At 42.4% G+C, this 24943-nt stretch overlaps 1 protein-coding gene across 1 annotated transcript in view; it reads right to left on the reverse strand.

Annotated features, from left to right (window-relative positions):
• The window catches only part of PRKAR1B (protein kinase cAMP-dependent type I regulatory subunit beta), a 93256-nt gene that overhangs the window by 3167 nt on the left and 65146 nt on the right, over window positions 1–24943 (reverse strand). The window contains exons 8-10 of the mRNA XM_066329700.1: window positions 20268–20328; window positions 16757–16878; window positions 73–154 (exon numbers count right to left, since the gene is read on the reverse strand). Of these exons, the coding sequence (XP_066185797.1) occupies window positions 73–154; window positions 16757–16878; window positions 20268–20328 (265 nt within the window). The remainder of the gene's footprint in view (window positions 1–72; window positions 155–16756; window positions 16879–20267; window positions 20329–24943) is intronic.

Here is a 24943-nt window from a genome sequence, read left to right on the forward strand (position 1 = left end):
CTAATTAAGACAATAAGTACTTGACCCAGACATGCCTGTCTTTCTGAACCATGCTTAGCTGAATTTTCTTACCAAAATAATCTGATGGACCAAGTCTTCCAACTTCGACGTACTCCTCGTTGTCGGACCTGCGCTGCAGGACAGAGGCTGTGCCCTGGGAAGAGAAGGGCAGGGAGTCAGCTGGCTTTGCTCAAACCTGCCCTGATTTAAAAAGTAGCCAGGCCTGAGTATTTCCTTTTGCATATCACACTCCTTCCTGACGTATGAATGAAAGGAATAAAACAGTTTCAAAAAAAAATCCATCAAACAATTTATCTGCTATGAATTGTTTGGATGCAGGCATATGGAGTTCATAAAGAGAACATGAAGAGGACAGAACTCAGGAACTCCTATTTAACTAATGCCCATCATGCTTTAATGTAAATACATGCTTTAATATAATTTTCAAATATGTTCTGTGTGGATGCAGAACCTTAGAGAAGGAGAAACAGAAAATATTTACATTAAAAGAAATAAAAAGGCAAATTTCCCAGAAATAATCTTGGGACACAATTTTATAAGAGCAACCAGAGCTTATTCCTCACCTGACCTATTGCTGAAATGGGTGGCACAATAAGTTTTCAGTGTTTGTTGTAACAAAGGGTGATTTTTTAAGGGGCTTTGCCCGCTCGTGGCCTGTAGTGATCTGGACACCTGCGAGTCAGTCTCTGGAGAGATGGAATGTGCCTCGTCTCCACTACCCTTAATAACTGCTGTGCCTGACACGTGCTAATACATGTCAAAACTCAGTTACAATCTATTTAAACCTTCAAAGAGGTTTTACATGCAGAAATATTCTGACCTGGAGGAAATCTTAAATTATTGTGGCATAAAGCTTTTGTAGAGGAACAGAGAAGGTATCTGTTTTTCTGGGAAAAAATTACAGTAACATATGGGAATATCTTCTGAGTCCAAACCAAAAGCATAGGGAAAGGCCAAATGTTAACATATTTTTGATTTTAACTGAAAAAAATAAACCTCCCTCTAGTGCAGAGTATTCAGTGAACATTCACTGGCTGCAAATATCCTACAGTCTCCTTCCACCAAAAGAAACATGCACCTCCAGTAGGTAAATTTTATTTCTTCTGTCAAGTTTCCAGAAAAAAATCCTTTTCCTTGATATAACTAAATTACTCCACCAACACTGCAGTTTTCCAAGATCTCCCAGTAAATCTGCAAGGGCATGAAAACGCAGAGATAGTGTGATGAGCGTTGTTATTCGCACTTGCTGCAGCTTTCAGAAGAGACCCACATTCACAAGCAGCATTCTCAGAAATACCCCACACAAGGAATAATGCCTGCATCAATCCCTCCCTTGCCAAACTTTGGATCAGGTGCAGCTCAGTCAATTGATACTGTTCTCATTGCCTGTACAGTGTAGATGGATTCAGCTTCAGAGTCACTTTCAGCCCCTGTCCTCCTCTTATCTCCATCTGGAGCCTGGCAAAAACTGAACCCCTTGACCCAAATAGCTCCCTGCAATCCATGTCTCCAGTTCCTTTCCCAAAACTAATTTTTAAAAAAATCTTTTATTACAGACGTTTTATTCCATAAAACAACAACAACAAAAACAAGTCCCTGAAGTAATCATAGTGACCACCCAGGTCAAATGAAGAAAGGACTGAATTCTCCACTGCTCACCTTCAGCACATTGCTATAAAGGTAATCACAATATCAAGCAATATTGCTTTCATCTCCCCAAGTGTCAGCTTTTATTGTGGCTAATATTTTTCTGACAGGGTCCATGTGATATAGGACTCCAATAAGTCAGCCTTCTGAAGCAATTTCTTCCACTGTTCCACTACAGTCAGCCTTTTTAATCCAAGAAACACCATATCTGCTGGAGAAGGACAGATGTGTCTGGCCTCCACAATAAACACTTGGCTTGGCAGGATAAAGGAATGCATATTCCAGATCCATATTTTTTCCACTCTTGTTTGAACAGTCACATAGGCTTTTCCCGTTGCCCAGTGAGAGCAGGTCTATCTCAGAGCAAAACAAGTTTCCTGAAGCCCTGACAGAGAGCACCCAGATGTCAGATCTGATTACACTGCTTGGCCCCTCGGTGCACCAGCCACCAGCTCCACAAGTACTTCCTGGAACATTGTTAGAGTGACCTTCATGGGAAGGCTGTCCACCCCGGGAAACAAAGATGTTTTTATAATTGCCTGTCTCTATCACCTTCACTTTGTGGGTCTTATCTCTGGAATCAGCACTGTCCTCACTGTAGCAGAGGAGGAGTCCTATTGTAGGCAAACAGTAGGCAAAATGGGGCAAAAAATAAAACAGTAATAAAATAATGAAGAACAAAATAAAATATTACAGGATAAACTAACACAGAACAAAATTCTACAGAAGCAGTCCTTCATTACCTATATATCTGATAAAGTTGTCATGAATTTAGTTTTGACCCCTACCCTTGTCTTCATCTCAAGTTTTGTGGCTGTTTTTAATTTTATTTTACTTGTCACGTCCTTCTGATAGAGTTTTTTTTTTGGGGTGTTTTTTTTTTTTTTTTTTTTTTTTTTTTTTTTTTTTTTTTTTTTTTGTCCTTCTTGTCGTTTAGGATCCTCCACTTCTCCCAAATGACAGGACTGAATAAATCCTCTGGGCCCTGTCCCAGGAGGTTAGAGCATTATCTAACAAGGGTTCAGGGGCTCATCATTCTCACTCCCAAATGCATTTTCTCTCTATGGGAAAGACTTCTCCTTAAATGACACACGAAACTTGGCAAGATGAATCTCTGAAACAAGATGCATGATCCTAGATTTGCAGGATCAGGCTGCTTAGTGCTGCTCAACTTAAAATACTGCCTTGTACACTGATACCCACTTCAGCCTCCTACACCACCAAGCAAACCCTACAGAGCACGGGCTCGAAGGCTGTAGAGAAGGTTGACACCATTTAATAAATCAGCCCTTTGTGATGATATTAAACTGAAGGCAGACAGGCATGTCTTTCTGCTAGCAGACGCTTGGGAGTGAAATTATGGTCTTTGGGGGATCGAGGAATATTCTCTTTCAGTCACTGGGGAGTGCCTGTGTTCCCAGAAACTGATAGCATTAACCTTCTCTCCTCTCCTCTGAGTAAATACGAGCATCCTATTGCAAAAACAACAAGAGTAGGAGTTCCCAAAGCACTGTGCCATCAGCACCTCTCTGCCATCCTCACCCCACGCACCTGCCTGCTCCCTCTGGCACTGCTCCAGAGCACTGCTGGGAGTGTTTATTCAACCCCTTCAAAATGCTTCAGCAGTTTGTTTTGCAAAAAATTATACCTTAGATATGGCACCATGATTCAAGATATAAAAAAAAAATAAATTAAGGTTTATAATCCATGAGTTCCCATCCTCTCCAAAGTAATGAGATTTTGATAGATGTTTCACTTTTAAACTCTCAGACCCTACAGATAGATGAGGGAGACATTCTAGAGTGTGGCCCACTGGGATTCCCAGGCCTTGTCCTGCAGGTACTTACAGGCACTAATTGCTTCAGGAGCCCTGTTTTTATATTTAAGTATCAATCCTATAGCCAGCAGTTGGCCTAAAGAGCCTGGCTACAAAATACAACTATGATTCATGGTGCTAAAAACTGAAATCCTGTGCTTTTTTTCCTCTATTCCAGCTCAGTGGATCAGATGGGATCATTCCCAGGCAGCACAAGGAAAACTGTGGTAGCCTGTGTTACCCCTGGGTGAGACAGGCAGTGCAGGATGGGCTTCACCAGGGGCAGGGGATGGGAAATCCTGCACTGGTTTAAAAACTTCTTGGTTTTAAAGTCAGTCATACTGATTGTTCAATTTTGTTGGTCTAACCACCCATTTTAAAGACATAGTCATCAATAAAAAAAATATTTTCTAAGGCTCTATCTGGGATAAAGGATAATTGTTAAAAAGAAGAAATTATTAAAATTATAAGAAAACTTCAGTTTTCATAATCAGGAGGTTACTACTTTATATTCCAGTTTTATTTCATACATTTTTACTTACTGCTTTTTCTAAAAAAGCACAGGCAACGTTTTTTCCCCATGGCCTTGAAATGCCATTGACATTTTTATCCTAGTTTGGACCTTAAAAAGTTTTCCTAGCCTATTTTATTTTCCTCTTCAGCACCCAGCACAAAGGGCAGTGCAGTGTATGGAATGAGAGATGGAAAGGTCAGGCTGATCATCTGCGATTGCCATTAATTCCATCAATGGCAGCTCTGAACATACCTTTGCTCTTTCTCACTTTGTTAACCTGCACACTCCATAATTCACACGTTCAAAAGATAAGTTTCCCCTCACTCCACAGCCACACAAACCCTTATTAATGTGTTGCTATTAAATCTTTGCACAGTTGCTACAAAAGGAGAAGGAAGGGGCTGTGCAGTGGCACAAAACGCTGCAGCTCCCATGGCGAAGCAGAGGGACTGGATGGAGCTGCAGCAGGTCTGAAATGAATTAAAAGATCTGTCACACAGTATGATTCTGGGAGGATTTCATTTAATTGCAGGCAAGACGAGGTTTGTGGAAGAAATATGTTTTATTAGATCAACAAGCAGAGCTAGAAAAAGGGAGGAGAGCTCTCAGGCACATACCTGTCTCCAGATTGCCTGTTTTCCCAGGTATATCTAATAAAATCCACCATTCACCTGTCTACAAACACTGTCTGGGCCATGTTCTTACACTGTAACAGCTACAACCATATTAAGTTGCATCTTATTTAATCATATCTGCTTCTTAGAGCATCTCCAAATTATTAACTTAATTTAAGGAGAGCCAAAAGTTCAAAATGCTACAAATTTCCTGGAAATTCCTAGGAGTTGGAACTGGTTGATGTTTAAGGTGCCTTCCAAGCCAAACCATTCTATGATTCTATGAAACGGCAATTGCCTGGTGAATCTGGGAGACCTGTCAGCCAGTGCTTCACCCTCCACTTCAGAAAAGCATCATACAAATCAGTTCAGTTGTCTGATTTGTCTCAAGCAAATTTGGACCAGTTTGGAAAGTGTCCCTCCTTGGTTATTCCCCCTGATGAGCCAGTTGTGATGGTGGGAACAGGCTGCCAGAGCAGCCCCAGGTTTGCACTGACTGGAAAAGTGGTGGCTGTTTGCTTTGCTTATCTTGAGCAAGTCAGTTCTTTTCAGCATCCATTAGAATTCACTACAAATACAGCACAAGGCAATGCCCAAGGTAAGGAGCTGCTGAGAGCTTTTGAGAACAAATATGCAACATTTTACACATCCAGCTTTTTAAATTTGGTTGTGACTCAGTACATGTGGGGGTTGCACTGATTTCGTGGGACTTTTAGGAAGCCAGCCCATTGGGAATGGGGTTAGGATTAATAATGCAAGGTCAAAGAAGCTCTAAAGGCAATGTCAGAGTAACAAGCTCTGTGCCTTGATACTCACCCAGCCTCCTTAAGAGACCAGTGCTGCCAAAAGCACCTTTACACTGCCAGTGGTCATCACTACATTGCCAATATAACATTCATCTTACTGGCCATCATTATCAACAGCACATCAAATTTTAGCAGAGGTGGAAAGCTCCTGTCACTGCCCAGCTGGCAGAGGTCCTGGACATCATTGCTACAGCCACAGCTGATAGCAAACAACCTGCAGCTTGCTGTGTGTTTTATATCACACCTGCATCAAACTGCCCTGCAAATGCCTAAACTCCCAGCTCTTTGCTATTCAGGCATGTTTATATTAGTTCAGGACTATGGGTGTAGGAATAACACCCAGACCTGGGAGAGAGGAACAAAGCTGTCTAGAGCAGTCACCAAAATAGCCACAAACATTAAGGTACTTTGAAAGAAGACAATCAATCATAAGCCAAGTGTAGCTTAAAACAGCAGAAAGAACTAAGCCACAGGGCATTTCCTAGGGATATACAGGAGGCCAGGGTTAAGGCCCAGACATGACTACACCCAGCCCATCATTAATCACCAGGAAATGCCTTTGTCTTGATCGTTCAGTGTTTAAAATCATAGATGTCTGACACGGGAAGACCTTTTCAGTAGTTTTGTTCATCCTCCTGTTGCAGTACCTCAGACTGTCTTTCCCTTCAGTGTTTCTTTAATACAGCCTGCACTAAACCTGTGCTGCACCTATGTATTACTCCTCTTGAAGTAAATGAAATGCTGTTATTAAATGGAAGAAGTCAAGATTCAGACAGAGAGAGACCAGTAAACACAATGAAAAGCCAAAAGAAGTTGTACCAACTGCAATTTGCTTTGTGCATGGAGACCCCTGCAATACTCAGGTGAAATAAAACAGGTTCTGCACAAAGAAGAAAAAAAATGGGATTTCTTGTTTTGTTAAGCTTTTCTTGTTGAAAGACTTTACAGGAGAAAAACTTTATAGTATATATTGACTTTGAATTGTTGCCCTTGAGCCACAGCAGCAGAGCTACCATCAGGCTGGATCATGCAGGTGTCCAGTAGAGGCATATCCACATGTTGGGGGACTCATGACTTCATCATCACCATCCCCCATCATCAGACAGAGGGGCACCACAGCCCCAGTGCCACAGTAGTGCCACACTTCTTCAAACCACCAGTTGCCAGCTGGGACTGGGAAGACTGGGAGTGAGGGGATAGTGACAGAGGAATAAGGACACCAGCTCTGAGCCATGGGAGGAACCCCTTGCCTGGGGTGTGATCCTCCTTGGCTAGTTGTCCTGGCCCCATGCCCAGAAAGCTGGGAAGACATTGCACCACAGCCTTTGAGGTTCCTATGCATTTTTATCTTTACTCCGTCCTGGGATTTTGGTCGCCCCTTCCATTACACATTCAGTCACCTGTTGCAGGGGTGACAAGAAGCAGAGCTACTCAGCAAAGGTGGGCCCAGATGTTGGTTTTAATGAATCATCTCAGGGATACTTAGCCTTGACTAATCAGTAGCTTCTGTGGGAAAACAACTGAATTAATATTCATCCCAGTGCCAGATTTTAAAGACCGTCTGTGCCAAGCGCTGTGGATTATTGGCAACAAGGCCCTGTTTTCCTCCCTCAGACATGTCAGTGTACAAAGCAATAAAAGTCACAAAGGGAAAAAAATGTTGCATTTTAGAGATTCTTTCTTTCTACAAAGCTAGCCATTATCTTGACTCTCTCTGAAGCCAGGAAACGTCCACTGAGTCAACATAAAAGTGACTTTATAATGGGTTATTCATCAACTGTTCATATTTGTGACTGACCTGACAGGGCTCATCTCCTGGAAGCAGAGAGCTACCACCTACAGCCAGGGCAGGGGTGAATGTATGGGAGAGAAAACACAAAAACAGTGCTGAACCTCCCTCACCCTGCCTGCAGAATCCTTTCTGGTGAAAATCGGTTTTAGCTGTTAATGCTGTTTTACGGCCCAATTACTCCTACCACCATCTGCTTCTTTGTGAAAACATTCTGTAGATGCTGAAGTAACCAGACCAAGCAAAAGGCTGAGGCAGACATTGTCATTAAAGTCTCATAACTAATGCTGTGACCACGGCTGGGAGAGCAGCTGTGGCCAGTGAGGGCAGCAGCTTCTGAGCAAGAAATAAAACTTGGAGTAAACTGGAGGAAGGAGAGAAGAGAGTTTATTACAGTGATCAGGAAAATTCCCCATGGAAAACTCTCTTTGAGTCCTTTCAATTGGTGAATCTTGTGTGTTCAAAGGACCAAATTCTGAAATTCAGAAGAAAAAAAATCTCATAAACTCAAAATTGCCTGATCGTGGAGCACACTGAGAAGGGTCTTGCATGCTCCAGAAAATCCACACTGCACTGCTAATGAAGGAGCCCTAAGGGCAATATTCTTGCAGCAAATCTGCAGCCAACTCAATCATATCTTTGCAGAGGAGGGACAAAAGCTATTCCACTAAGGGAGACAGCTTTAACATAGCCCAGAGAAAGGGATGAACTCCAGCAGGGATTGGGAAGTTCTCTATTTCTCTTCCTCTAGGTTGAGCACCACCACATTTCAGGTCTTGTTTACACTGCAATGTTTTTGCTTGAAGACAGAGAAGCTTTCCTCAAGACAGAGCTCCCAGCTCCTGACACAGCAGATGCCTTTAATGTCAGTTCAGATTTAACATGCCTGGGGCCATAAAGTTCTTGTTCACCTTGACTGAGTGCTTTGAATCAGGGCTTGTGAGCTCAGGCTCCAGTGCCAAAGGAGCTTAAGGGGATCCTGAAAACCTTGAGGGGCAAACAACTTGTGCTGCTCTCCTTACTCCCATGGAGAGGCTTTTCATTCCCTGTGAACCTCCAGTGCTCTTGCAGACTGCCCTGGTAGGAAGACCCTACTGAAGAGGGCTGAAGAGCACCAACCATACCCTAAAGTTGGTATTAGCTCAGGAAGAAGTCACAGGCTGCTTTGAACACAGAAAATCTTGCACTCTGATTTTTATGCAAATTCAAATGGGGCATGCATGTAATAAGAATGAAACTGCTAATTACTAACTTTGGGGTTTACTTCTCTGCACACCAAATGATTTCCCTGATTTCCACATATCCCATAGTGGTACAGGGCCAGGGTGTGTCTGTCATTCCAGCATAAACTTCAATTTTATGGGTTTACAAATCAGATGTTTTAAATTACAGCTGAATGAGACTGGAGACTCCTACACAAGTTGTCATGTCAAAAGTGAACCGGGAAAACATTCATACGTTTCTTATTTTTTATGTTGGGTATAGCATGTGCAAAAAGAGGCTGGGAAAACTACTTTTAAGCCTTTGGGAAAAGTGTGGCTGTGCTGCATCCTCCTGGGAATTGTGCTTCAACACCTAGGTTTATCAATATCCCAAAGACAGAGTAACACAGCAGGTCCTGTGTGTTCATCATGGTGCTGACATAAGCAATGTCCTCATTCCCAGTGTCCTGGAAGACCACCAGCACATCACTCCTCAGCTGCCATTTCAGCCCTCAGGGACTGCTGATAGCATCATTCCTGGGACAGCTTTCATGTTAGAGCTAAGGATCAGCAGTTCTAGGGCTACTTTCCAAAAGAAGACAAATCCTTTGAACTATGTAGCCAAAGACACTGCAAGTATTCCTTCAGCCAGTAAATAATCTTGGAGTTTTATTATTTGCCAACCTTTGATTTATGAAAGACACCTTTCTACAAAAACAAGGGAAGAAATCAACACATTTCTGCCAATACAAAGTGCAAGTGACTCCCACATAACCTGCAGTATAAAATAACACCCATCATTTTTGGGTGGTAACATAAACCTAAAGGAATAAGGATGGTCCATCAGTGATGGGCTACTGGCCTTAGACCTTCCATAACTAAAATAATGAAGGTCCAGACCTTCAACGTGTCTAATTCCCAACTGTTTTTTCAGGAATGAAGAACTATCCAAATTCTTATGCCTTGTGCTTCAGATCACACCATACAACACAGAGGTTGCTTCACACACCTCATCAGAAGGTTGGTGAGGATAAAAACCCTGTGACCTTCACAAGATGTTCATGTAGGTAAGAAGGAATGAGCTGGTTAAAAGGTTACATGTATTATAGGCCACAGTTATTAAAACTCCTACAGTTATTTAATTATAAAATTCTTTCTCTCATATTATATGAAGGGGCCAAATCCAGGTGAAAACTCTTTTCCCTCACAAACTATTGCCTGTGTACATTGTTTTTACACTGTTTTCCTTTCCATCAGACCTCTTTTTAAAAAATACTCATTTTCCTATTATAAAAGCTATCTGACATTAATGGTCTTGCAGAAGGATGAAGCAAGAGGACTTAATTCTGGTTGAGGACTCAAGATTGAGTCATGACTGGGTTTGACAGTATTTTCTCAACTGTACATTTTTAAACTATTATATACTATTCTCCACTCTCTGGGTTCATAGCAACTCACAGAATTTACATACAGTTGTCCTGGTTTCTGCCATAAATGAGGAACGAAATCTGCAAAGCTCTAAAATAGACTAGAAATAGTGGCTAATCTGAAATTTCACAAAATTGTCAGGAAAACGCTCCCTCGTACATCACTTCTGAGGTTTCAGGTTTTGCAGAATTCACCAGAGGTGACCACACTGCAGTGGTTATTGGTGGGCTGGAGAAAGAGTTGGAAGGAAAGGCCAAAAGCTGCAGTCACTGACAGGTCCTCCATGGCTAGTGGGAAGAAAGGGAGCAGCCATTTGCTTCCTATGAAACATCATCCCATGGATGTGCAGCCTGACCCACTGCCCTTGGAAGTTCAGTTGAGTTTAACAAGAGCTGGACTTAGCTGACATTTTAGTCTCTTTGACTCAGCAAAACACTTCACCTCCATCCCTACTCAGGATGGGACCCAGTCCCACACCCAACTTTCCATCTTTGACGTCAACTGGCCATTAAAAATGGATCCTGAACACAGAGGAACTGTGTAGCAGGGCCAATGGAAATGCTGCTGCTCCAGCATAACTGTGTGATGTCAAGAAAATCGAACGTTCCTTTCCTGTAAGAGCTCTGTGGGAAACAATGTCTGTGCAGTTAAAAATAAGCAGAGTACTGAGCCCTGGTGCCTGCTGGCTCTGTTTATTCAGGATATTTTGTTTATTGGGTACATTAGGAGTCGCTGCAGACTGCCTTTGACAAACATTTTCGGTATCAACAAAATCCTGGTAACACTAAGCAGTTCAGATTTGTAGCCTTTGAAACTCCTTTTCTAGACAACATTCATCTTCTTAATTAATAATTAATCGCACTGTGTTTTAAAGAGATTATCAGGTGTGATAGCAGAGTGTGCCTAAGGCAGTGACTTCATTATCCCTACGGAAGGAGTTTACTTTGTAGTTCTCCTGCCTGTCGCAGGGGTAGGTGCCAAAGGGGTCTCTCTTAGGTTAGAATGTCAAAGAGCAACGATTTAGGGCAGGAAACAATTGGGCTATTATTTTTCTTTTTTTTTTTTTTTTCTGTTCCTTCTTAAGGAGCTTTTAAATCATAAATCTTCAGATGCTCCTTGTGTAATTTAAGACTCAAGTCGAGTTTTCCTACAGAAAGGTCCAATTCTGTGCAGGACCAGGTGCCCTTCGGAGGCAGGGGCAGGTTACCATGGCAGGAAGAGTTTACAAACACTGTTCCACCTACAGGCTTTGAACTGCATCTGTGCAGAGAGGCTCCAAGAGCGTGCCAAAAGTGTCAGCGGGGCTGGAAACACTGATTTCACCTACAGGACACTATCTCAAGTACACTCTCGTCAAGAACTCACAGCGGATCCTGCCCAGACCGGAGCCAGGTTGTGGCCCTGACTTGAAATGTCAACAGCAGCACGGAAGGAGCAGCCCCACCCCAACCCCCCCATCCTCACTGAGGATTCCTGGGCTGTTCCCAACGTGATCAGCCAAGGATAGTGCTGGAAAAAGAATCATTACCAATTAATTTCACTCATTTCTTTCAATAAGGCAGCTCTGTGCATTAATTCTGAAAGGCCTTCTGCACTATCAGTGAGGTTTTTTTCTTTTATTTGTCGATTTTGCTATGCCCATTGCCTGGTTTCAGTAGTGAGAGATTTTTATGCCTTTTCCCATTAAGCTTTTCCTCACCTTTAAAAAATGTCATCAGGATTGTTCCCACTGATGGGGAAACAGGGAGGGCAAAGTTCTGCCCACAGACTGAACAGGTGAGACTGAAAATCAGATGACCTGACTATGCCTCCTCTCTAACCAGCAGGACAATGAGAATACAAATCTCCAGATTTTTATAAGTGCTTTTCACGAAGGAGTTGCAGAGAAGTACCCTCTGTAACTTACCACAAATCTGCAATTCAATATACTGGGTTTTAAAGCTAAAAACAAAAATATAATGCCAAACTCCTTGATACCATGGGTCCATTTCTCCTTGAATTGTCTCCTGTGAATTATCTTCTATTTTTAGGTCTTTTATTTTTAGGCTGCTGCATGCGATTGCTGGGCAGCTCGACCAGCTATTAATTGGAAACGTTTCACTTCTCATGCAGATTTATTTCTATGCTTTCTGCATAGAAATAACCAACCACTTCAACCAACCTGTCCTGGGAGCAGATGACAGGCTGCACATTTAAAGGGCAGCCACAAGCTGTGCTCCTGGGGTTTGGCGTGGCCCTGTCAGAAACCTTTTGCCGTTCTCTCCTCCTCCACCTGCGCACGTTTGTGTCTGAGCACACATTTTTCTCAGACCATGTCAAACTTTGTGAGTATTAGGGCCATATGGCAGCAGCTCAGCCAGCTCTGGGTGTGCAGCTGAGCTTCAGAGAGTCCCTGAGCAGAGTGGGTGAGTCCCGTGGCAGGGCTGGTGTGCCAGGCATAGGCGACACCAGGGACCTGACAGGGGACGGGTGGCAGCTGGAAACCCCAGCAGCCTGCAGCTCCCCAGGGGCGTTTTTGGCAGCTGCCTTACAGACTTGGGGGTGCTGTGCCACCCAGCCAAGCTGGGAGCTGAACTTAAGAGAGTGGTACGTGATCATACCCGCTATTTTTAATACTATTGTCGCTACCTCTCTCAGTAACCTAGACAACAGCAAAACCCTCTTTTCTTTCCAGTTTCAGAGCACTACTACACTGGTTTGAACTATTGTTTGAGCTGGAGCCAGTGGCAAAGCACAAGCTGGGAATAAAACCAGGCCCTGTTCAACTGGCATTTCATTTAAAGAGACTTTTAACTTCACAAAGCTCACATGCCTTTGCATCCACCACTTTAAAATGCTGGCTAAAAATATTTGCGTTATCTGAAGTCAGATGAATAAATCCTCCCCACTGTTGGGTACACAGTGTGGCAGTGCACGACACAACTGCAAATTTATTTGTTAGAAACCGTACATGTGTTATGATTTACACTTGCCAAAATATAATTCTTTATGGCAACAATTGTTTCATGGTGCTTAAAGTTTTTCACCTCTGTGCCAGGAATCTCATATGGGATAATTCCATGACCTTGGAATCCAGCAGATACATTCCACATCTGTCTGGTCTGGGAAAGCCCGAGTTTGTTGTGTGAAAACCATAGTGGGAAAGTAAGACCTGGAAATATCTGAAAATACAGAAAGCGCAGGGCTGCTTCTTTTTTTATATATTTTTTTTAATAACCAGTTTCAAGTGCAGTAAATCAATGTCATAGAAGCTGTTACTTTGCTTTTGTAAGCAGACATTCTCTTCTGATCCTATCTTCACATTAAGGAATATGGTATGAACATTACAATAATTCTGTCTCTGGAAAAAAAAACCGCACAGCCTTTAAATATTAAAACTAAATCTTGTTGAAAGCTGCTTGATATTTAAACAGAAAAGAACCCAAACTACTGCAAGTAAACAATTACTGGTGCCTGTGAAGATTTAGGATGGCAGAAAAACTGTAGCTGTCCTGGAATCTCAGGGTATACACTTTTCTCATTGGACTTTTTAGCAAAAAATGAACCATAAACAGTTTTGTGAGCAGTGAACTTAAAAAGCTCTGGTTTCCTGTGCTTCTTCCCTGTGCATATTTTCTGTTATTCTAATAATTTGGCTGAGATCCTGCTGCAGCCTCACTTTCCAAGGGCCACTGTAGCATTTCCATGCACACAGCCTGCACCTCAAATAACCTGCACCCCAAATAAACTCTGCAACACTGGAGGGGGGAAGGTGGACAGAAAGCCTTGACAAAAAGGTTATAGTAAGAAATACAGGGAAAAGGTGAATATGTTTGCTTGAAGGGGGAGACTAATTAGACTTCTCCTTACTGACTACGATGATATTCCCGGTTTAAAGCAGGAATTGCTGTTCTGATCATCACTGGGGCTATCAGTCTCCCTTTCAAAAGGTAAAAGGTTTCAGTGTTTTCTCGTCAGTCTGCAAATCCTGAAGGTGCCAGTCCACTCACAGGCTGTGTGCTTGGGCAGGACCAATGTCCCTACAATGTCCCAAAGGGATAGCACAGAGCAAGGCAGCAGGGCAGGCTAAACAGAAATGAATGACTAATTTATGAAGTTCAACAATTTTAAACCCACATATGAGCCCAGGGTGCCTTAGAGGAGCCTTTATGTTGGGAGTCACAACATTGCACTTGGAACCAGTATCTGTGATGCATCAAAGCTTTATAAAGTGATATCTGATTTGTCTGAGGCATAATATGAATGATCACGGTTTATGATAAATCATAGTATGGTTTGGGCTGGAAGAGATCTTAAAAAGATCATCTTGTTCCACCTTCTGCCATGGGCAGGGACACCTTCCACTATCCCAGGGTGCTCCAAGCTCTGTCCAACCTGGCCTTGGTTGGACACCACCTCCAGGGATGGGGCAGCCACAGCTGCTCTGGGCATCCTGTGCCAGGTCCTGGGCACCCTCAGAGGGGAGAATTTCCTCCTGATATCTAATCTAAATCTGCTCTTTTTCTTCGTGAGCCATTCCCCTGTCCTGGCACTCCAGGCTCTTACAAATAGACTCTCCATCTTTCCTGCAGGCTCCCTTCGGGTGTTGGAAGGCCACAGTTAGGTTACCCTGGAGCCTTCTCTTCTCCAGGATGAACAACCCCAATTCTCCCTTCCTTTCCTCACAGGAGAGGGCCCCCATCCCTCTGGTGATCTCAGTGGCCTTCCCTGGGGAGGGGATCCCAGAGCTGGACACAGAGAGCAGAGGGCAGGAGCAGCATCACCTCCCTTGACTTGTTGCCACGCTGCTTTTGAAGCAGCCCAGGACACAACTGGCTTTCTGGGCTGCATCGAATGTAAAATGAGTAAATAAAAAGGTAAATGAGTACCTTGTCCAAAAATCATGTGGCCAAGTTAGCTTTGTAGTACTGGACATGCTGTGCTCCAAAGGAGGCTGCATTTCAGTGATATATGAAATGGTTTTCTGCATATACAGCAGCCAAACAACTTGGCTGCATTTGTAGTGGTTTGGATTAGAAGACCACAAACATCAAAAAGCATATGAAAGAAGCTAATGGCTTTTCAACATATTGTGACAACAAACCAGCCAAAACTACTTTCAACCAGGTTGTAGAATAATGTGTTCCTGGTGACTTAAAGCAATTTTTCCTACAGAAAAGCTTAAAATCAAAGATGTAAACTCCTGTAAAAATAATGTTTAGAATATGAGGTTTAAACTATGTGTGATCAGGCAGAAATACTGCTGCAGCACAAGAAATAGTTGAAACTGGATGCTCATTCTTCAAAGTAAAAAAATATAGGCAATTTCCAAAGCGAGAAACTAAGTCAGATTTGCAGTGGAAGGGTGAGGTGAGCAGATACTTTTTACAGAATTTAGTGCTAATGCTTTTCTACCCATTCAAGTCTTAACAGCTGTTTCAGTAAGAAGGGGAAAATAAAGGCCCTTGGTAACTTTCAGCAAGCTGCCAATTTTCCACATGGGACTCAATGGCTAAGAAAATTAGATTTTCCTAGTCTCCTGCTGCTGCAAGGAATAACAGTACACTCAGTAACACTAGGAGCAATAAAAAAATCCCATATTTCTAAAAAAACTTCTATTTCCTGATTTTTTTCTCATATACTAAACATCTTCTTAATAAAAAAGATTCCCTATGTAATATCTAGTCTCTTTTATTCTGACACTATTGTTTTGAAGGGACACTGCTTGTCAGACATTTAAAGTTCCTGAACTGTCTCCCTGTATGATAGACAGGTGCAGTTACTTGCACTGACAATTTTGTGAGCATTGAAGAAAGACTATGTTCATAAATAAAACACATATTTCCAATACTCAAGAGGAAAAAAGGATGGAATTTTAAGTGTCACACATTGATTATGAACCAAATTCTGGCTGCTTTGCATAGAGGCACCTGTCCAAAAATCCACAGATAAAGAGCAAACAAAGCCTGGGATACATTCTGTGTACATCCAGCTGGATCCCATGGCCACACAATGACCAGGTTTTTACACCCCTCTGACCACCTTCTCCCACAGTGAGGAGTTCCAGTTCCCTCCCAGTTCCTGGGGCACCACTGGAACTCATTGCTGGTCATGCAATACCTGGCCTGGCGTGTGCACTGGAACTGTCACCACAGCCATATGTTGGCTATTTCTGGTCTATATATTTGCATAGGAACACTCACAATCCATAGACAACCATATCCTAATACTCTCTTCTTACTCAATCTTAGTCTCTCTAATACCTCTTTATAGCCTGTTATATCACAGTGCCTTGGTTCTTGTATGAGATACCAAGGATCCAAATATTTATGTCAGAGATGGGGAGAAAAACACCATCAGCATCTGTTTGCAGAAGAGAGACAGTGGAACTGAAGTGTCAGATAATCTCCCAAAAAGATGTCAGCATTTTCAGCTGCCTGACAGATCTGTCTGCCTGTGTCAGAGTAAACAAAAAGATGGCTCAGCCATTTGGACTGAGTTTAAGGCAAAACAGAGAGCAAATTATCCATTTTCTGATCAGGTATCCTGCTCCAGTTTACATATGTCCATTTGTGATATCCCCTGTAAGTCTCTTTGAAAATAACAATCAATGCACTCAGTGGCTGACCAGCTCTGCTGAAGTATTGGAAATTTGGAGCTAGAAAAATTTCCCATAGAAAACAAACCTCCCAACAGTTAAGACACAAGACACACCTCAAAATTACTCTGCATTTTCAGTTTACCAGAAAAAAGATTGTCCCACTTAAGGCAATTCCGTGGAACTGGTCTCTGAATTAATTTGAATTTTGAGTAGGTCTTCTGGTTTAAGTGGAGTCAGATTTATGCTGAAGTAAGAGATTGAACTGGACCCAAATGTCTTTAATACTAGGCCTTGATCTTTACCAGGAAATGACTGAGCTTATCAGGTTGCCAGTCTTACCTCTGTAATAATGAAGAAGTCGTCACCGGGCTCTCCCTGCACAACAATTTTTTCTCCATCTTCAAACTGGACAGGTTCCAGTGCATCAGCCACTGTCAGCCGCTCCCATTTGTCCAGGGACTCTAAAATATTGAAGATCATAAAGCTATATTATAAAAAACACTCCAACTTTGGCTGAAGATTCATATCTAAACTGACAGCTCTGCCGTGCCTGGTTCTGTTATAAAAGAAACATTTCTTTCATCCAGGCACTTTGCACGAACCTCCAGTTGGGAAACATGAATGTATTTATTCATTGTGTCTTAGCCATCAGTAATCACCCAGATAGCAATCTCAAAAGTTGGACAGGAAAGGTTGGCTCTGGTTCCCTGTGCCTGTGATCTGATCCGCACTGCCACGGCCTGGAGCAGCTGCCTGGAGACATGGGAGCACCTGAGATTCCCTCACCACATCCCACACCAGGTGTCAGGATCAGTCCTACAGTGTTGGCATCAGAGCTGCTCCCAGTTCCTGCTGGGCTGTGGGGTGTCCATCTCAAGGATGGGTGAGACCACCAGAGCCAATGGCCAGACCCTGGGCCAGAGGCATCCAGGTTTATGGATGCTTGAAATGGCATCTCTTCTTCATTTGTCAGCAGGGTGGCCTGCAAAGTGGTTTTCTTTTCATTCCCCCACTTAAGGGAGAAAAGTTATAAAATTTCAAAAAATAATTCCGTAATTAAAAATGACGGTTCTGTATTCAGATGAACAGAGGGTCCTCATCAACCACCTGCACCTGCCCCAAATGCCCCCTGTGGTAAGGGACAGCCTGCACAGGGCACATCCAGGGCTGTCAGTGTGCCAGTGCCCTCCCCTGCCTCTGCCAAGAGATGGATTCCACCTGTGCTGCCCTCAGAGAGGAGGTGCCACCTGGGTCTCTCTCCAACACCCACTTGCATCAGAATTCAAGACATTGAATTGTACTTGAACTTTTGTACTTTGTTAAGATTTGACTGAAAAATTACAGGTTTAAAAGTTATTAAAAGCAGCAGATAATAGGACGATTTAACCTTCACTGCTTCAAAAAGCTGGGCTGAAATTCCCATCCCAGAGCTCTGCTGATTCCTACTTACTATGAATTATTGAACTAATGGAAGTCAAGATACGGTTTCTGACACCAGGATTAGATGTGTGCCATTCCATCAGACTCTGGTTTCCCCATTTTATACAAAATATTGCTTAGAAGGATTGCGTGAGGGTGAAAGGAAGTTCCTTAAAGTTAAAATGCCTTTTGGCTGAGCTCAGAGGGACACACTGAGTCTGGTGACAAAATCAGGCCAAAGGACTCAAAGCACCAAAGGTAAGTTTTGAGTTGACTGACACATCTTCATGTTTTCATGCCACTGTCTTGTTGCTGTTTGGGAAATTAATTGTTTCTAACATTTTCCCCACCTAAAGCACTTTCCTGGTGTGTTTGTGACCTTTGCTGCAGAAGAACTAACGTCAAAAACCAAGCCCATATTGTCAATGCAACATTCAAAAACTGCTCTGTTTGACTAAAAATAAGCATAAAACTCTTTCATACAGACTAGAGAAGACTTTTTCTTTTCTTTTTTTTTTTAAAGAACTCAGTAATTAACAATGAAAAGAAAGAGCCTCTTGAAACTTCTTCAGTTGGCTTTATGAAAAATTCAAAGCTAATTCTAGCTCTAGTCACGAATTGTCTCTCTTTTGTCTAAGGGAACTATACCACTACAAACACATTGGTTAATAATTCTTGCAAACAGAGCATTATATAGAATATTCTACAAGTTTTAGTTGCAGAGTTGAAGTATCAGATAAATTAGATCACATGAAACTTTTTTACAACGTCTAAATTGTACTTATCAATTCACAACTTTATATTTAAATTAAACTGTAGAAGAAAAATTTAAAACAATTACTTCTATCATATCTTGTTTGATACACTATAAACAACTACTGATAATCTAAAAAAATCCTTAGATTTAAAAAAAAAAAAGTGACTCATGCAATTATATGGCTAATTACAGATGCTAGACAGGCTTTGGAAAAAAAAAAATATAAGAAGCAGGTAGAGGTTTTTCCACGAGGAAATCACTGTGTTTTGACCACATTAAGGGATGAAGTGAAGTTGACTTTTCAGTGCCATTTTGAGGTTTCTAAAATATCTTTCTACTTCACAGGTGTTCCCTACTTTTTAGACATGTCTAAGAGATCCTTACACATCTCACCTAAATTTCCACGTTCCTGCAATGATGTGTTATTTTGTTCACTGCTTTTCTGTACTTAAAAAAGGTTCAAATCCTGAAGTCCTTCTTTTTTTTAACCAAGATTCAAAAGCCACACTTCAAATTAGGCTCTAATTACATTGCAAACTGCATGTTTAAGGAAGCACATCTCTGAATAACCTTTCTACTCTGAAATTGTTTTGAGATGTCTCATTGTTGTAATTGCTCCTCATTAGTGCAGGTGCACAGATTCTTTTTTTCTTTAAATACTCATTGTAATTTGGTATAATTTGCGCTCTCAATTTAGGAAGATTTAAATTAAGCATAAAAGAAGGATTTTAAATGATGAAAACTTCATTAATAAGTGAGCAACACACTTGGGCTTACTTCAAGCATACAAATGTAATTGAAAATCTCATGGATAGCACCTCTCAGAAGTTCAAGTATAATCTCACTGAGACACTCATATTTCAGGTACCTCAGCTTGAATGGTAGGTGAATATCACAAACAAAAAAACCCCAGAAAATTTTTAAGCATAAATATAAATATTTTAATTATATAGCAAATAAATCCTGATCTGTTTTTGTCCAAACAGCCCCAGCAAAAACATGATGTTTCTCCTACAGAATCAACAATCAGACAATTGTACTGTCTAACACTGTCCTCCTTATTAGAGCCTTTTGTTCTCCTAATGGTGATTGATTGGTCAGGCATTATGGGTTTGTTGTTTTTCCTACTGAAGGCCATCAAGAACATGTCCAAATTTCGTGGCTATCACATTAATCAAAGGGAAACAAAATCCAAGGACAAGAAGCTAAACAGATGTTTTAAGAATGTGAGACAGGGGCTGTAAAATGCACAGAAGAAAAAAGATCAGCCCAGTTTGATTTGTAAGCTTGGTTTGTTTGGTGCACACAAACACTGTATTCTTGCAGGAAAAAGCTTCTCACCTGTTCCCTGGGAGGATGTAACTGGACTTTATGACAAATTCATATTTCTGCTTTCTGCTCTATCCACATGATCTTTACTCAGCAGCAGCTACTGAAAGTACCAGTGTGTGCCTGCTCCACCTTTAATGCACGCTCCAAACACATGGACAGCGCACAGGAAAAAATGAGAAAAAACAAAAAGGGCCCTTTACACTTTCATTGCTTCAGAAACAACCCAATGTGAGACCTTCTGTCTGAGCACCACTGCTTCCACCGTGCCATCAAAGATCAATACCCATCCTGCCAACGCAAATAAGAGAGGAACCAACAGCAGAGTTCCAAAGGGCAACTGACCCAAAATGGAGACCTTGCTCAGGAATTCTTCGTACATCTTCCGCTTCCTCAGAGTGCTGCCCTGTTATTACAGGAGAGAGAAAAAGGAGGCAGAACATTACACAAAGTATTTTTGTGATTTCTTCCTACAGCTGCTCTATTTTTTTTTTCCCTTTCCCTTCCAAATATTAAGCATAGCCAGTGTAAACAGCCTCAGGCAAACGTTTCCCCATAAAATGTCTGGGCAAGTTGTATTGCTGATAAGCAAAGACAGAAGGACTCAAATTCAATCCTGCTGTAATTTCACTGACTTCACTGGTATTACTGGACACTGCAGATGAATTGTATCCATTTACAGGCATTCATTTTAAAGCCTGAACTTCATCAATTAACTGTTTAGCTAATTCAACATATATCTTGTTGCCAATGAGGCTCTTTGCAATTACAAAGTAAGATAAAACTTAAAATGTCCCCCTCGTAGGTCCCTTCTAGGTTTTAATCTTTTTAGGTTAAAAACTCTTTAGTGTTAAATGTTTATCTGTAAACCTTGTTAATATTCTGTACAGTGTTGTATTTATTGTTATGCAGAGCAAGCCATTCATATTGTTATTTTAGCAAGATTTAAGCATTTGGGGGCAGACAATCCATCAGTGTATGTACAGCCACCAGCACAGTCATTCCCACTCTACTAAGATTTTCTTGTGTGATAAATTTCTAAGACACCTTCTCCTTTTACTGTGTTTGATCAGCAAGACAGAAACCACAAGTCGCTGTTCCAGCAAGTGTTTTTGAAGGTGATTCACACAGGAATAATTATGATGATATTTTACCAAAATAAAAACAATGACTGCATCCTGAATTCCTTCTGCAGTGACACAAAAGACTCGTAAAGAAATTCTTCCAGGCACCAAAGAGGAACTCCAGGGCCTGCCTTAGTCCTGTGCACCTTGTTCCACACTGGTGACACCTGGGGGTGTCATTTCACCTGGGGGTGTCAAAGGCTGTCTCGTGCCTCCTACTCAGATCTATAAGGCACAACACAAGGATGATACACTGATCTTCCCGAGACAAGGAAAACAAGATGCCATTTATTCATAGACTGGGCAGAGAGGATGGAAGCAAATGTCAGTGTCTGCCACAGAAAAGGCCACTTCTCTATTCCTCCTCCTCCAAGTGACCACCAGTGAGTGCTGGGAAAGTGGGGATAGAGAAGGGAAAAGGAGAAGAAACACTTTGCCCCTCTGGTGTGAAGGCATTGAGAAGCGTTTTGGGTATGAAAATGGGAATGGCTGCTGTATCCAAGGGCAGTGATATAACTAAGAATTAAATATCACCCCTCTTCCTGCAACAACTCCCAAAGCACCATGAATCCTTCCGGCAGCATCAAGAGACTTCGGCTCCAACCACAGCACCAGCTGGAGCTGCCAGGTGCTCTCCTCTGGGGACAGCTCCTGTTTGTACCTTCGTGCTGGGGTCAGCCCTGCTCCCAAAGAGCCCCAGCACCACCAGGAGCTGCCACTCCTCCCAGGTAGCTGTGGCTCAGCAGCAGCAGCAGCAGCAGCTCCCCCTGCGCACCCCGGCCGTGACTCGGGGCTGGTGATGACAGTTGTGCTCAGCGATAGCATCGCTAACCCTCGTCTGACCCCTCTGTCTGACCAACTTGGTTCTCAACCTCGGGGGGCCCCGGCAGCATTTGAAGTGCCAGAAAGGAGGAGAAAAAAAAAAAAATAAAGTAGAGAACTTCAAACACAGGAGGCTCTGCAAACCACGCCAGCTCCTGACAGCTCGCTGGGAGACAAAGAATGGAAAACTGGACACTGCGCAGTTGTTGCTTTCCTCCCTGCAATCGGCTGGAAACGAGAGCAGCAAAATTGACAGCTGTGGAAAAGCAGATTGGTGGTTTAGTTTGATGGGCTGGGACACCCAGGGACAGATGTGGAAAATGCTTTTTAAATGACTTGCGGACACAGATGAATTTTAAGAAGCAGTAATCAGTAGCCATAAGTGAGGCCTGACCGTGCCTTTGGGTATTTAGAGATACAGACAAGACCCAGGAAGGTGGGAATTGCAGCCACCCCACCTGGCCCAGAGAGGAAGAGCCCAGCACTTCCTACAGGAACACAAGTGTGTTATGCTTTGGCTAAACTAAGCCAGGGCAGCAGTATGGAATCCACGGTGAGGACAAATGCAAAAGCAAAACCGAAGTGGAAATAATTAATTAAATCTGCTGCTACAATTTTTTGTATTGTCATAGGATCTAGGACTCCTCTTAATGCATAGCTACACTGACTTAAATATTTCCTGTCTCAAAATGATCCCACAGGGGTAAGAGAGAACATGGGCCCAGGGAAGAACTAGTGAAACTAGTGAAAGTGGGGCTTAGGGCTGCTGTTGCACTGAAACCCAAGGTGACCAGCTGATGGCTTCTGACTCATCCTGCAGGATGGCTCCATCCATTCCCCTCTCCCTGTCTCCTGGAGGAGACAAACAACAGCCTCTGTGGTGACAGGATCCACCCAACAGCAGAGCTTCACCTCAGGGTGCCCAGGCAGGCACAGGAGCTTTCTCTGTTTTTTCAGAGCATCTGAGACTGGATTCAGGTTGGCACAACCAGATCCCAATTTCAGTTCCAGGTAGGAGAATCCTTCGCTCACCCTTATGCACACTGTTTTAACCTGAGTGTGTTTTCCTGCTCCAGCTCCCATGAGGAGAGAGAGGGGAAGGATTTTGAGAGATGGTACTATAGTTCAAGTTAAAAACAACCAAGTGGTGGAATTACAGCCAACCAACCATGTGTTTATTTCCATTGGTATTAACCGTCTTTTCTCCCATGAAACAGAGCAAGAACATAGAAACATAGGATCATAGAGTGGCTTGGGTTGGAAGGGACCTTAAAGATCATCTAGTTCCTTCCCACCTTCTTTGGCCAGCCTGATAGTCCTCTCTCATCCCCTCCCAGGCATAATGTCACTTTGGATACTCTTTTTTAATTTGTTTTATTTAGTTGCTTTACCCAAATTGCTGAGGCCAGGAGTATGAACAGCATCACAATCTCCTCTCCTACCCTTCAGGTACCTTCTGCAGAAGTGCCAACCCATGAATATAAAATATTGCATGAGGACAGACTCATGTGCATTCCCTGGCATATGAGTCTGTCCTCATGCAATATTTTCATGGATCTTCTAGAAGCAGCAGCAATTAAAACAGTACCAATATTTGCAGACTCTGAGATGCCAAAAGTTCACCAGAGCAAGAAAATAACAAGGATCTGGAGGTGTTAGAAATGGGACTAGAAAATAATAGTATAGCATCCATTTGGAAAATACAACTAATAAAAAAAATTTCCAAAGCAGAAATGTTTGACAGAGAGAAGACCTGCAAGTTGTAAAGCTAAAAGAGATTCACAGACAGGAGGTGAGACCTGCATCAGACTGCAACAAGAACACAGCCAAGGTTATTTTGGTCTGCACAGGCAAAGATATCATCCAGGAATGAAGTTTAGAGGCTCCATCTCCGTGGCTCAGATGTGACGATGCCTGGTGTGCTACATTCTGTCTCGGTACCTCTTCTCCAGAAATGTGCTCCCAAATCCAACAGAGCTAGAAGAAATGCTAAAACACTCAGAGAGAGCTGATAAGGAAGGAGCAAAACAAATCCAGCTTGTATTTGTTAGCTCAGTGCTGGGATCAGGAGGTATGTCATCCTCATAGCTAGCATGCACTGTGGCAAGGGTTTTAAGTAGACAGTGATAATTATCTACAGATATATGACAGAAAGAGAGGGCAATTGAGTACAGCATACCTTGACATAACTCAAAGTAATGGGAGAAAATTAAGAAAATCTAATTTAAGATCAATATCACAAAAGTTTTCCATTGAAGGAATTATTCTCTCACAGAAAAGTTTCCCAAGGGAAGCGGTAGAAATCTTACAGCTTAAGCCAGATAAAAACAATAGTAAATGTACATGAATAATTCTGCACTGGCAGGGTTCTTGATGGCATGTTTTAAAAAGTCTTTATTAATTCTGCTTTTTTCTAACCTATTAATATCTTATTTCAATAGTCACTGCTTCTCCCTCTCCCCCCTCTCCTTTGTTCACTTTCTCCCTGGTTCTGAGCTGTCAGGCACAAGCTCATCTCCTTAAAGGCAGTGGCTCCCATTAACTACAAAGCCTCGTTAATATTCTAAGCTGCAGTGCTCCTCCCTGAGACAGTCCCAAGGAGAAACAAGATCAAATCCACACAGAAAAGGCCTCAAAGCCATTTTTATGTCCATTTAATGTTGCAAGCCCTAGGCTTAGCTTAAGCAATACACAGACTGGGGAAAACAAATGCTCCAGAGATTGTAACAGGTCCTGTTGACTTCCTATTCAGCATCTGTTTCATCTCATTACCAGCTGCCCTTTCCCTATTTTCTTCCATTTTTTTCCTCTCATTCCTCCAGTCCAATCTTTCTTTGTCCCTCCAGCACTCTTTGTGTCTTGTTTCCAATTCATTTTTTCAGGTGGAGCTGATTGAGTCCTTCCTAGAAATCCCCACCTTCAGTAAGAAACCAAACAAATGTCTAGTGAGAGGCGAAGCATGACTCGAGTTTCAAAAGAAGAGTTATCCTGGCAGGAGGTACCAGGATGGACTTCAGAACTGCACAGCCCCATTTAATCCCTGATTAAGCTGTTTCTGAGTGATGCTTTGGGTGT

Source organism: Sylvia atricapilla, chromosome 15 (genome assembly GCF_009819655.1).
Source record: "Sylvia atricapilla isolate bSylAtr1 chromosome 15, bSylAtr1.pri, whole genome shotgun sequence".
Taxonomy (NCBI): Eukaryota; Metazoa; Chordata; class Aves; order Passeriformes; family Sylviidae; genus Sylvia; species Sylvia atricapilla.